Below are 12,379 nucleotides of genomic sequence, written 5' to 3'. Positions count from 1 at the left end.
CATGCATCAAAGTAACCGACGGGCGAGTCATGCTCATCATGGCGCTGCCTGCAGGCTGCAGCCCCTGCAACAAAATGCTGCCACTCCACTCCTACCCCCATCGTCGAGTCGTCGTTGCTTGCAAAACGGGAAGCCACCATCTTTTGGCTCCTGCTCACCTGCTAGCTGCGTCGTCGTCACAACGGCTAGTACTACGCGCCACCTGCCGAAAAGGTCATTACAAAATCCTGTCGCCGAATCAGGCACCAGAAATCACTGTTCAGTAGTTACCGTTCACCAAGCTGCAGTTTACTGCCTCTAACACACACAATCGCCGGAAGACACCAGTGATGAACCGTAAAGGTTACCTGGCCCATGTTCGTATAACACATGCGTTAGCTGCTCGCGTTATCCCGTCACTATCCGAGACGCTAGACGACAAGCAGGACCGTATACACACCTAACGGAGCACCGGGAGGCATGTCTCATCACGTCCCAAACATGCCAGCATCCCGTCCTTTTCGTACGTACGGCCCGGATCCGACCTCGCTCGCCTCGCGTCGCCGGCCGGACCGATAGCTGATAGCTCCCGGCGGCGACCGGCGCGGCTAGCTGCAGCTGAACGCGCTCTGTGAGTAGAAATCATGAACCGTGTGTCGGCCCAATTAATTAGACTAATTCAACAGGGTTTGTTACTTCCCTACACTGTTTCAGCATTCTTGATTATCGCTTAGTGCATACAAGAAAAGACAAAACTGCTATTATCCCACAAGCAAACCCGTTTGAAACTTAAAAAACTATAAATGTTAAACCGAGCATCAAAGTTAAATTCCGATTGCACCATTGAATTTCTGACAATAAAAGCTTCACAGTAAGATCCCACTTGACTAAATTTGGATGGATTTTTTTATTCATATTTTTTAATCAAGGTTGTACATTTTCTGTGAGACATATACACGTAAAACAAATTCTACAAACTCGGAACAAAACAATCTACGCATCGGACAAAATATATAAATTCGAAGAAAAAAATGTATACCCTTAAAATAAATTATACAAACTAAAAAACAAATATAATCGTTGCATGCTTGGAATGCCATAGAGGATAGAATTGATGACATGACCATTAATGACATGACCCCCACGTGCAAAGAAAGTTTGAATTAAAATAATCTATAGAATCCTACATCTAAATTAAATTCCGATTCCACCAGTAAGTTTCTTACAACAAGATCTTCAAAAGAAGACCCACTTAGTATATTTGGATAAATGTTTTTATTAACTTTTTACCAAGTTGAATTTTTTCTCAAATATATATATCTAGAACAAACTTTATGAACTCACAAAATAAAATCATTATTATTGGTGGCAGGATAATTAGTTATGACTCTGCGGATAAATGACTATTTTTTGCGAACTAAAAAATTAAACATGATGAAAAAAAAGTATAATGCGAACAAAAAGATTGAGCATCACGAACAAAATATTTGCACATAAAAACCTTTTCGATCCCAAATAAGTTGGTGTATGCTAGAGTAGAAACACAAAAGGAATCACTTATGAAGATTAAAAATAGTATAAGTGGCATGTTATTATAATATACGATAAAGTAAAATATTAGTTTTAATAGAGGAAGAAAGGGCAGATCGAAAACTACACAAAAGATGAAATAAGCAGATAAATAATAAAATAAATAAATAATGGAATAACAAATAGAATGAAAATTGAAAAGAAGTATTTATAGTAAGGAAAGGCTAAGCGAAATGGAAGATTAAAGGAGGAAGAAGAGAAATAAAATAGAAAAATATCCATGTGTTTCCTAGTTTAGAAAATGGAAAAAATAGAAAAAGTTCATAATCCTACGTGGGAATGTATGAGTGAATGAATAATACATATAAGTAAAAATTAGAGAAAGAAGGGGAAAAGATAGTAGAAAAATAAAAAAGAAGTGAAATGGATTGAAAAGGAAAAGGAAAGAAATGTAGAAAAAGATGAAAAAATGGTCATAATAGAGTTGTGTGAACTCGCAAAGCAGATTATAATATAATTTAGCCTTAGGTTGCCACGCAAAGAAAAGAAACAAGTAAAAAAGAAAGTCCCCCGTATGAGAAAGGAAAAGAACAGAAGAAAATATGAAAAAAGAATGAAAAGAAAAAAAGAAAGAAAACGCACCGAAATAAAATGAAGCAAATAGCGAACGGAAGACAAAAAAAAAAGAAAACACGCGAGAAATGGCTGGATGGAAAAAAGAAATAAACTGAGTCAGTTTCAATATCTAGGGAAGATGCTCAACCACTGTCAGCGGTGCCAGCATGCAAGAAAAAAATATTGTAACGAATGGTACATGTTATTCTAAACAAGCTATTTGTACTTCACCCTGCTATCATTTCAGGTGGTGTTTGGATCCATAGACTAATTTTTAGTTCGGTCATATCGGATGTTTGGATACCAATTAGAAGGACTAAACGTGAACTAATTATAAAACTAAGTGCATAAACGAGGGCTAATTCGCGAGATGAATCTATTAAGCCTAGTTAATCCATAATTATCACATGTTTATTGTAGCATCACATGGGCTAATAATGGACTAATTAGGCTTAATAGATTCGTCTCGCGAATTAGCCCTCATTTATGCAATTAGTTTTATCATTAGATTATATTTAATACACCTAATTAGTGTGCAACGCATCAAACTTTTTAATGGCTCGAAATGACTATTAGACTGAAACAAACAAATCAGATCAGCCCACACGGAGGTCCTTCGGGCGGGCGGGCGGCGTTTGCCTTTTACCCAGAGCGCCCCCGGTCGGGCCCCGCGGGACCGGACGGCCTTGACCGCTACAGTAGCCAGCCGGAAAACGACACGCGCGGGGGCGCTGCGGTCATTTCCGTGCCCCTGGCGCGGGCAAATGATTGCCCCCGCTGCGACACGGGCGCTCTATGCCCCGGACCACGGACGGCCGGATGGGGGCGGCAGCGCGCCGGTGCCGCCGTCCGATCGTGCGGGGGTGGGGCGGGGCCCGGAGGCGAAACTTGGCTCTTGGCGGGACGGTTTCCCTCCTCTCCGCGGTTTTTGGCAGGTCTTGCGCGTACGAACTTCCGGAAATGGAGTTTGGAGTGGACGAGTGGTTCGTTGGGTGCTGGACATTGAACAAGAACAATTAGGTGCGGTACCACCGGCCGTGGAGACTTTATGGCAGGTGTTAAATTGCATGCGTACTTGTATGGGTTTGCAACTTGGATAACACAAGTCATCTTCTCCGGACACACCACCAAAGCGCAATGTAGTTTGATTTAAGATAATCCTGCTAAATAAAGTACAGCACGTTATTTTGCCATCTTTAGTTCCGCACTGCTTCATTTGATGCAATTCCTACAATTATAAGGGCACGTACAATGTGTTGGTTTGCGCCGTAAGTGTGATGTGTGTTTTGCAAAAAAAAAAAAAAAAAACCCGCGAAGCCCTGGAGACGGCGTCCTCATCGTCTCGCGAGGCGACGATCCCGGCTCGTGCTCCCAAGCCAAAGCGCCGGCTTCGGCACCATTGTGCGCCCCCGCTGTCGAAGACGAAGGATCCCTGCGGCGCTTCCCCTCCGCGCGGGAACATGGCGGCAATTTCCCTTCCCTCCGCGCCAATCCAACCGATTCCCCTCCGGCTCCCCTCCCTCCGCGCGGGACGCCGACGGGAGGCGAGGCTGGCCACGCGAATGTCGACAGGAGGTGAGGTCGGGCGCCGCTGTGGTACGGAGGCGTCAGCTGGCGGAGCAAGGAACAACGGATTCACCGGGGATGGCTTCCACCGTCGCAGTTGAAATTCGAAGCTTTCAGGACCACCACCATGCTACACTTTCCACGGCCACGTCCAGGACCGCTCATCCAGGGATTGCTTCCGCCACTGCGTTCGAGGCCGGCTTCCCTTCGACAATCACGTCGTTGAGCTCCCGCAGCAGTTGAAGCTCCGCCGCTGCCTTGCTCGGGCTCCACCACTTCGGGTGCCCGCGCGCCGCCGCAGCTGGGAGGCCGGGGGTGCTGGATTGGGATTTGGGGGTGCGGGTGCACCGGCTAGAGGAAGAAGATGTGTTGGAAAAAAATAGAGGATGGAAGAAGAAGCTGTTCTCATGTTCTTTCTCTTCTTTCCCCATCTTCCCAAATCCCTGATTTATTCAGCAAATTGGAGGCAGTCGTGCTGCAGAGGAAGAGTGCTGTGGCGTAGCAGCTAGCTCAGGGACTCAAATCTACCGCTAGCGGTGTTCCTGATGGTGGCATCCTCAAGGTTCAATCCAGCAGGATGGCAGGAGTTCGATCAATCCATTCATCGGTGAGCTCTATTTCTTGAACTGATTGAAGAACAAATTGGCTTGCATTTGAATTTATAGCTTCCGTATTTACTTGGCCATGTTACCTTTGGCTTTGGGGTACGTCAATTGTTTAATTTGCATGGTGTGAGCTGATGCTCTTCGTTGCAGCTGGATCTTTCTGCTATAGCTAGTTATGACACAATAGCATACAAAGATCAAATGCATATTTCATCGCTATGGGATGTGTGCCATTGCATGAATTAAATAGCACACATACAGTCTAATAGACAAGTGACTATATAAAGGGTACTAAACTTTAGCAGGGTCACATCGGATGTTTGGATGCTAATTAGGAGGACTAAATATGAGCTAATTACAAAATTAGTTGCACAGATGGAGTCTAATTCGTGAGACGAATCTATTAAGGCTAATTAATCCATCATTAGCAAATGTTTATTGTAGCACCATATTGTCAAATCATGGACTAATTAGGCTTTATAGATTCGTCTCGCGAATTAGACTCCATCTGTGCAATTAGTTTTGCAATTAGACTATATTTAATACTCCTAATTAGTATCAAACATACAATATGATATGTGCTTAAAGTTTAGCCGTGGGTATCAAACACCCCCTAATTTTTTTTTATTGTCTGTGTATGATTTTCAAAGTACTTGCAGACGGTAGCCATCTAAAGTGTTGAACATGATCTAAGAAGACGGTCAATTGTGGTAAGCGTTCGCAACAATGCTACAATTATTACCTTCATGCTCTAACAAGGTATTGGTCATTTGGTTGTATACGTTGTTCATTTGAAACCGGCTGTAGTAAATTGCTCCTTAACACAATTACACTACTCACCAAGGTCAATGTGCAGGTGAGTATAACAAGAAGGCTGCTTCTGGTAATAAAGTAAAAAAAGGAAAACAAAAGATTATTTATCCCCGCGGTTCTCCACGTAGCACGTGAATGGCAAACGCAAAGCGAGCTTTTCGTGACCAACTTTTTGCGAGAGAAGGGTGCTGCGACTCCGGCCCGCCATAAATTTCACTCCCGCCCGCCTTCACCTTATCCTACCCCGCGGGAGAGAGGGGCAAAAGGGCAGAACCGTAAAAGCGTCCCTCACTCCCACGAGGGGCGGCAGCGCCTCGCGGCCCGGGCCTGTCGGTGTTAACTCCGGCCGCAACGTGGCGCCCCGGCCCGGCGGGCGGACCCAGACAGCTGGCCGTCACGTGCCACGCGGCGCCGGGCCTTCCCCGGCCGTCGGATGCGTCGGACGGACGGGATCAGGCCTCCCCGAAACGCCGAAGCCCAGAAATTTCTCTTTTCGGCTGGGGAGCGGGAGAGCCGAGAGTGGGAGTCACGTGAGGGGTGGGACCAGTGGTGGGCCCTCCTGCCTGGCCCCACCTCGAGTCTCGGCGTGGTCAACGTGGGGCGTTGCACGGCGCCCACGGCAGGTGTGGTGGTGAGGGTACCAAGTAAATTCTTTAGCCCGAGATAAGGTAGATTAGCCGTTACCGCTGCAGAAAACCACCTCGATAATATACAGTGACAGTAATTAACAAATGAGAAATTGCAGCCAATTCCCAAAGCCTAGGATAATTTAGCTCGCTGTTAACTTTCCTCCAGGTCTCCCGCGAAAAAGAAAGCGTTGCCTGTTCACCGGGGTTGAAGACACGCTGCTAGCGAGCTAGGCAAATGATGCCTAGCAAAGCGGCTTTCACCATCACGGGCCGGCTATCAGGATCAGTCACACACACATGCATGTCGCCGGCGCACGGAGGAGCATGACGCGCCGCCGGTCACGTCGGCGCTGGCTGTACTTCCCGGGGGCTCCCGCTGCCTGCTGCCGTCCGCCGGTCGCCGCCAAACGAGGCATTCACTCACGGATCACGGCTCGCCCCCGCCGTGTCGGCACTGTTTTGGGACGGCACGCGTCGTGCCGGCCATGAAAGCGAGCCAAGCCGCGCCCGTTGGGGGCCAACCAACCGTCCGTCCCGTCCCCCACCTCCGAGATAACCAGCCGGACACCTGTCTGCGGACGACGACGACGCCGCCGCCGCCGCCGCCATCGCCATGGACGAACAGCAACAAAAATCTCTGGTCATGCTTTCATGTTGCAGCAAAACGTTTCTATCATGCGCAGCGTGCGAGTTCAAAGCGGTTTGTGGAAGATTCGCCCGAATTCGTGCAAGGTCACGTAGGATGGCTGTGCGAGTTTTTGTAGCTTAGCCCGGGATCAGCTACCGCTACATCCGCGTGTTCCGTCACGACATGAGGCGCTCGCTCGCTGCTGATCTTGTTTGTCGCGGCACGAGTAAAGTTTCCGCAACGTTGCCACTGCGCAGCAGCAGTCTCAGCGTGAATCGGCAATTGTTAAGCACAGCACTTGCCTCCCCTGACACTGCCAGCCAAGTAGTGTTTAGAGAGAGAAACAGGAGAGGGAGATACATGCCAGACACGAGCCGCGCCAAAACCTCTGAAACAGAGAGAGAATAGAGGTGAGTACCATTACCACCACCTACCTCCTGTCAAAAATATTAACCACGGATTAACCCCCCGCGTTTCATCCCTGAGGGTCACCGCTGGATTTTCCACGTGCCCGCATGCCAGTGGCTGAATTGGTCTCCCGGGCCCGCGCGTCAGGAAATTTACCGTGCCCGGCTATATAAGCGCGCGGGGCTTTACCGGGTGGTGGCACGCACCCCTGTCCCTGTCGCCTCCTCACGTTTATCGCCACCCCGCCCGGTCAAGTACAGTACTCGAGTTGTACGCTGTCTGCCCCCCCGCCCTTGGATGCGCCTCGCCGCCGCCGGCAATGGCCTCCGCCGTCGCTAGCAACGTGCACGCGGGACCCGCCGCCGCGGGAGCCATGTCGTTCGGCTGGCTCGGCCCGCGCCTGTCGTTCGGCAGCCCCCGCGACGCCGCCGCCGTCGTGGAGGTGGCGGAGGAGCCCAAGGCCGAGCCCGCGATCTCCAAGGACTTCATCGACTTCGAGTTCAGCCTCGGCGGGGCGGCCACCATGCTTCCGGCCGACGAGCTGTTCGCCGACGGGAAGCTGCTCCCGCTCCGGCCGCAAGCTACCGCGGGGAAGGCGGAGCCGGAGCGGCGGGACACGTCGCTGGTCGCGGAGATCCTGCCTTCCACGCCGGAGCGGGTCAAGGCGGTGCACCCGGCGGCGGCTGAGGCGGCGCTCGACCCGTACGTGTTCTCGCCCAAGGCGCCGACGTGCTCCAGCCGGTGGCGGGAGCTGCTGCGGCTCAGGAAGGTCCAGACGCCGCAGAAGCCGTCCCCGGCGGCGTCGCCGTCGGCGTCCCCCGCGCCGACCGCGGCAACGCCGTCGAGGGCGTCCAACTCCTCCGCGGCCAGGTCCCTGAAGCTGCTCCTCCTCCAGCGGAACGGCGGCCGCGCGTCGGGCGCCGCGGCGTCGGACCTCTCCGCGGCGCCGCTCCTCCGCGACAGCTCCGACTCGGAGGCGTCCATCTCGCTCGCCTCCTCCCGCTTCTCGCTCTCCTCCTCCTCGTCGTCCTCCGCTCACGACCACGACGACTTCCCGCGCCACTCCCTCGACTCCGTCGACCCCACCCCGCGCCCCCGCATCCGTCTCGTCCGCTCGCACCCCCAGGCGGCGCCCCAGCCCCAGGCGCACACACCCACCGCCTCCGTTCCCTCGCGCGCCGGCCACAGCCCCGCCCGCCGCCGCCCCTCGACACCGCAGGCACCGCCGCCGCCTAGCATGGTCTCCGTGGACTCCCCGCGCATGAACGCTTCCGGCAAGATCGTGTTCCAGGGCCTGGAGCGCAGCTCCAGCTCCCCGGCCGGCAGCGTCCACTCCTCCATGCGGTCGCGGTCACGCGTCATGGACCGGTCCTACTCCGCCGGCGTCCGCGCCACGCCGGTGGTGCTCAACGTCCCCGTGTGCTCGCGGCCGGTGTTCGGCTTCTTCAAGGACAAGAAGGATGCCACGGCCAAGGACGCCGCGTCCTCGCGGCCGCGGTCCGCGCTCGGCCGGAGGACGGCGGCCACCCCGGCACCCGGCGGAGCGAACTGCCGAGATCTCGGCAATGGTAACTGACATCGCCTTTGACTAAGCTTAGTATCATTAGCAGTAGCGTTAGGCAGTAATTTCTTCAGTCCGAAAAAGAAAACAGATCAAAAAAGAGTTTTAGAAGTTTGGGGTGGCGAAGTTAAGAGAGGTTAGTTTGAGATCTGGAGAAGAGTACGAAACAATTGGGAGGATAGTTCGGTGAGCTGATTTTGCTTTTGTGAGGCTAGAGTTTTCCGAGCAATTCGATTAACACCCGCCCGTTTTGGGTTTTGCTCCTGTAAATTCTGTCTGTCCTGTGTTTTTTTTGCTACCCTTTCCAGCTTTGATCCTTGAACAATCCATTGTAATCCTAAGCACATTTGATCTCATGCTCTCAGTTGAATTTCCCAGTGAAGAAATGGAAAAACTTTTGTGCATGCCTCGCATTGGTTTGTCTTGGGCTGCAGATGATGCCCTGTGACTGCGATTACCCGTTCCTGGAGTGGAAAAGGCTGGGGACGCTAATCATGGTGTCATGTGCCACTGTTAAAAGCGCATATCCAACCATGCAAAGCGGCTGTAACTTTTTGTTCGGTTTGAAGTTTCACTTTCTACCGCCTCATGCCCTCATCATCTGAATCGGTGCTCCTCCCTCCTGCTGGTAATTGATGGGGGTGCCGGTTCGAACAGGGGAGCCTCCATGTGTGCCGCCTGATCGGGCACTGTGCGCCATGTGCATCTTTCTACCCATCTACCGCGTCCCCGTAGAAAATTCAGGGGAAAATGCAGTAAAAATAAAGAAACCGTCAGGTTCCGCCGTGGCGCCATGGCGGTGGCTCCTCGCTGGCCGCCGGTCCGTACGCTGCGCCGCGCCCATGTGGTCGCCGAGCTCGATGCCATGGCCAATTTTTTTGCCATGCCTCCTGGCGTTCGGCAACCGCGCTCCACTTTGCCCTTTCGCTGGATCTCCTTCCTTTTTTTCGAACAGTATGGTCGTTCGTGCTTCCTTGGTCACTGAGTCGCTGCTCTGTTTCGTCACAGTGTTCATCGCTTGCTGCGTCTTTTGACTGGTGCCAGCCTTTTTTTCCCGGACGCTGTTTCCGCGCGCTGCGCTGCGCACGGGCATCTGCGAAAGTGTTTCTGTTTGTTTTTGCTCGATCGATGCTATGCTACTGGGCTCCTACTGTCCAGACTATTCAGTGGCGGTGAATCGAGTAGGAGCGCAGTGTGTTGGGCGTTGGCAGCGATGGACACTCACGTAGCCTCAGTTTTCTATACGGGCAGCAGCATGGCGCATCGGGGCGTTGGCAGCAGGAGATGGCGCGCCTCGAGCAGTGAGGTTTTGACCGCGGTCATTGAGGCAGGGTTTGACCGCGGCGGCCCCACCACTCGGATGAGAGCGAGATGAACCGGCCGGGGCCGGGGTTAAACTTGAACAGCTGGAAAGAACGGCCTTTGTCAGTGGAACTGGCGCCTGAAAAGCCGAAAAGGTTAGTGGTGGTAGTAGTGGCGAGGTGGACAGCGGCAGCAGTAATGGTGGTGGCGCCGCGAGGAGGACGGACGGAAGAAAGGAGGAAAGGACGCTAACGCAACACGGGGGGCGAACGAACAGAATCCGTCGTACACGGTGGTCGCCGGCGTACTGCGGCGCGAGCACCTGTCGTACGCGGCCGTGCTCTGCCTCTGCAACCCGGCGGGCGCGTGATGAGTGTCTCGTTGATCGGTGCGCGCGCCGGGCAGGATGGCGCTGGCGCAGCCGCGCGCGCAGGCGATGCCATAATGTGATGCGATGGGGGGAGTGCTGAGCCGCTGAGGGCAGGGGCACGGCAGGGCGGCAGGCAGGGGCATCCGACGGCTGGGAGGATCGGGGGGCTCTGCCGCTCGCTCCGGCCACCGAGAATTCCTGCCCCACGCCGGGGAGGCAGCGCCCTGCTGCGCCTCTGCCATAAAAAGAAATCCAGCACCGCTATCCCGTGGCGCCTAGTCTGGTTTGTTTATCCTTTTTATCGAGCACCCACCGTGCTAAGTTTTGGCGCGTTTCGTTGTGCTAATGATCGGTAGAGAGATTTTGCGGTTGATTCTGTCTTTGTATCCTTGGCGATCCCGGGAACTTGCTGGGTTGGTGACCAACATTCGACGGTGAGCTGCACCAAGTTTGGGACGCTCGTGGCTTTTTACATGGGCTTTACTGATGTACGCGCAGGTGTGCAAATCTGTACGTTTCGCCGATTCACAGCTCCAGTTGATCACTGGTATTGCAGCAAGCACTCGTCTTCCTGGGCCGGAGGGGAACCGATAACGAAACCAAAGCCCACTACGGAGCCATATGACCCATACCGGGAATCCTATGTAGCTTTCTGGGAGTTTAGCTATCTTTCAATTTGTTTACTAGTTTGATTTGTTCTTGTTGTTACGGACTTTCTTAAGCTGCCGTAGTAGTTCGGATTGAAATCGCCTAGCCCAATTGCTTTTAATTATTTAGCATTTTTGCTGTGGATAACGTTTTTTTGTGCCAAGCAAGGACAAGGAGCGAGTAAATCAAATATCAATTTTACGATTGCAGGAGCAGGAGCACACAAATTAAGACTAACATATAAACGAATGGTAGCATTACTCGGATAAGATTTTGCAGGAGGCAATATCACAATACCGTACCGACAGACACAGGTATGCTTTTCATGCCGAAATCAAAACTCTGGACAAGGCGAACTTGTTCAGACTTCAGACGATACTTATGGACTGGGAGTCAAAGCCACCATAAAAGTTATTCAGAAAACTGCCGTGATGGCATCCTCTCCGCAGCTAGACTTGTGACATCTCGATCTGCGCTCGAGCCATCCAAGATGCGCTTTCCCGCCTTGACTCCAGTCAGGATGGTAACATTCTGGTGACCTGATTCATCGCCAAAGCCACCACAATTGACCAAAGCGTAGGAGGTGATCTCTAGGCAGCGGCCGTGCCCGGCGCCGCGGGTGTACGGCGGCGGCGGCGGGAGGAGGTCGCAGTCCCAGGACTTGGATAGGAAGGAGGAGGAGGAGTATGGCTTGCGGTAGACCAGGGCCTCGAACGGACCGCCAGCTTCTCGCACCTCCGGTTTGGTAACCCTGTCCATGATGAAGAGGCTGCCGCCGCCGCCGCCGTCGAGGTCGTCCAGCTTGTCGGCGCAGGGGATATAGAGGGAGATGGGTTCAAGTTTGGGCTTGTGGAGAGGAGGCATCATCACCATGCGTGACGTGTCCGCCTCCAGGAGGAAGCCGCGCCCTGCCTGGTCCAAGCAGAACGCCCGGCGCTCCACGGCAGGGAAGCAGCGCATCCGGTGGTCGTTGTCATTGAGATCGAAATCTGACGCTCCCATGCTGAAGCTTGGGCTATATTAGCTGCTCAACTTTGGACAACCAAAATTACTGTAGCGCAACTGTAGCGTTTTATTTGTATTTGTGAATTATTATCCAAATATTGACTAATTAGGCTCAAAAGATTCGTCTCGCAAAGTACAACAAAACTGTGCAATTAATTTTTGATTTCGTCTACATTTAGTACTCCATGCATGTACCGCAAGTTTGATGTGATGGAGAATCTTCTTTTTGCATAGTGTCAAAGTTGGAATTTTGAGGAAACGGGGAGTTTGGGAAGCGAGATCTTCCCCATCTTGATGGCCGGCGCCGGCGCCGTCAGTTTTTGCGTTCCGTTGGGTGGTGTTGTTGTTGTGTCGAACAGCTAGTGGCGCGTCAGGGTCGAGGCAGCACAGCGATTTGGCTCCAAGGTTGCGGTTGCAGGACGATCAGGCTCAGAAACCGACGTGAGAGGCCCATCGTCGATTCGATCGTCAACTTCAAAGTCATCAGAATAGAACAAAAATCGTTACAAAGAAGAGGGATGCCTTCAATGACGGGTTGGCATCACAGAAGCCTAACAGATACGTATTACAGAAGCTAATGAGGAGAAAAAGGATGGCTTTCGATCGCAGAGGGTGAAGACGAAGCAGATGTGCAGGCGGAGGCGGCTGACCTGGGGCGCGCTGGAGAACTGATCAAGTGCAGGGCGGAGGCGCGGTGCTCCCCAGCTCCGGATCGGTGCA

The 12,379-nt window shown here is 52.4% G+C and overlaps 1 protein-coding gene across 1 annotated transcript; it reads left to right on the top strand.

Annotated features, from left to right (window-relative positions):
* Positions 1–6,954: 6,954 nt before the first annotated feature.
* LOC101771252 (zinc finger CCCH domain-containing protein 18) lies at positions 6,955–8,738 on the top strand. The gene has a single exon (XM_004951747.3). The coding sequence runs from the start codon at positions 7,093–7,095 to the stop codon at positions 8,347–8,349; it is 1,257 nt and encodes a 418-aa protein (XP_004951804.1). The 5' UTR covers positions 6,955–7,092; the 3' UTR covers positions 8,350–8,738.
* Positions 8,739–12,379: the final 3,641 nt, after the last annotated feature.

The sequence above is a fragment of the Setaria italica genome, chromosome I, assembly GCF_000263155.2.
Source record: "Setaria italica strain Yugu1 chromosome I, Setaria_italica_v2.0, whole genome shotgun sequence".
NCBI classification, from domain to species: Eukaryota; Viridiplantae; Streptophyta; class Magnoliopsida; order Poales; family Poaceae; genus Setaria; species Setaria italica.
The sequence above is the reverse complement of the archived record's forward strand: the minus strand, read 5'-3'. Positions and strand labels throughout refer to the sequence as shown.

Coding starts and splice junctions, on each gene's coding strand:
- LOC101771252 (XM_004951747.3), top strand. CDS start 7,093: ATGGCCTCCGCCGTCGCTAGCAACGTGCACGCGGGACCCGCCGCCGCG.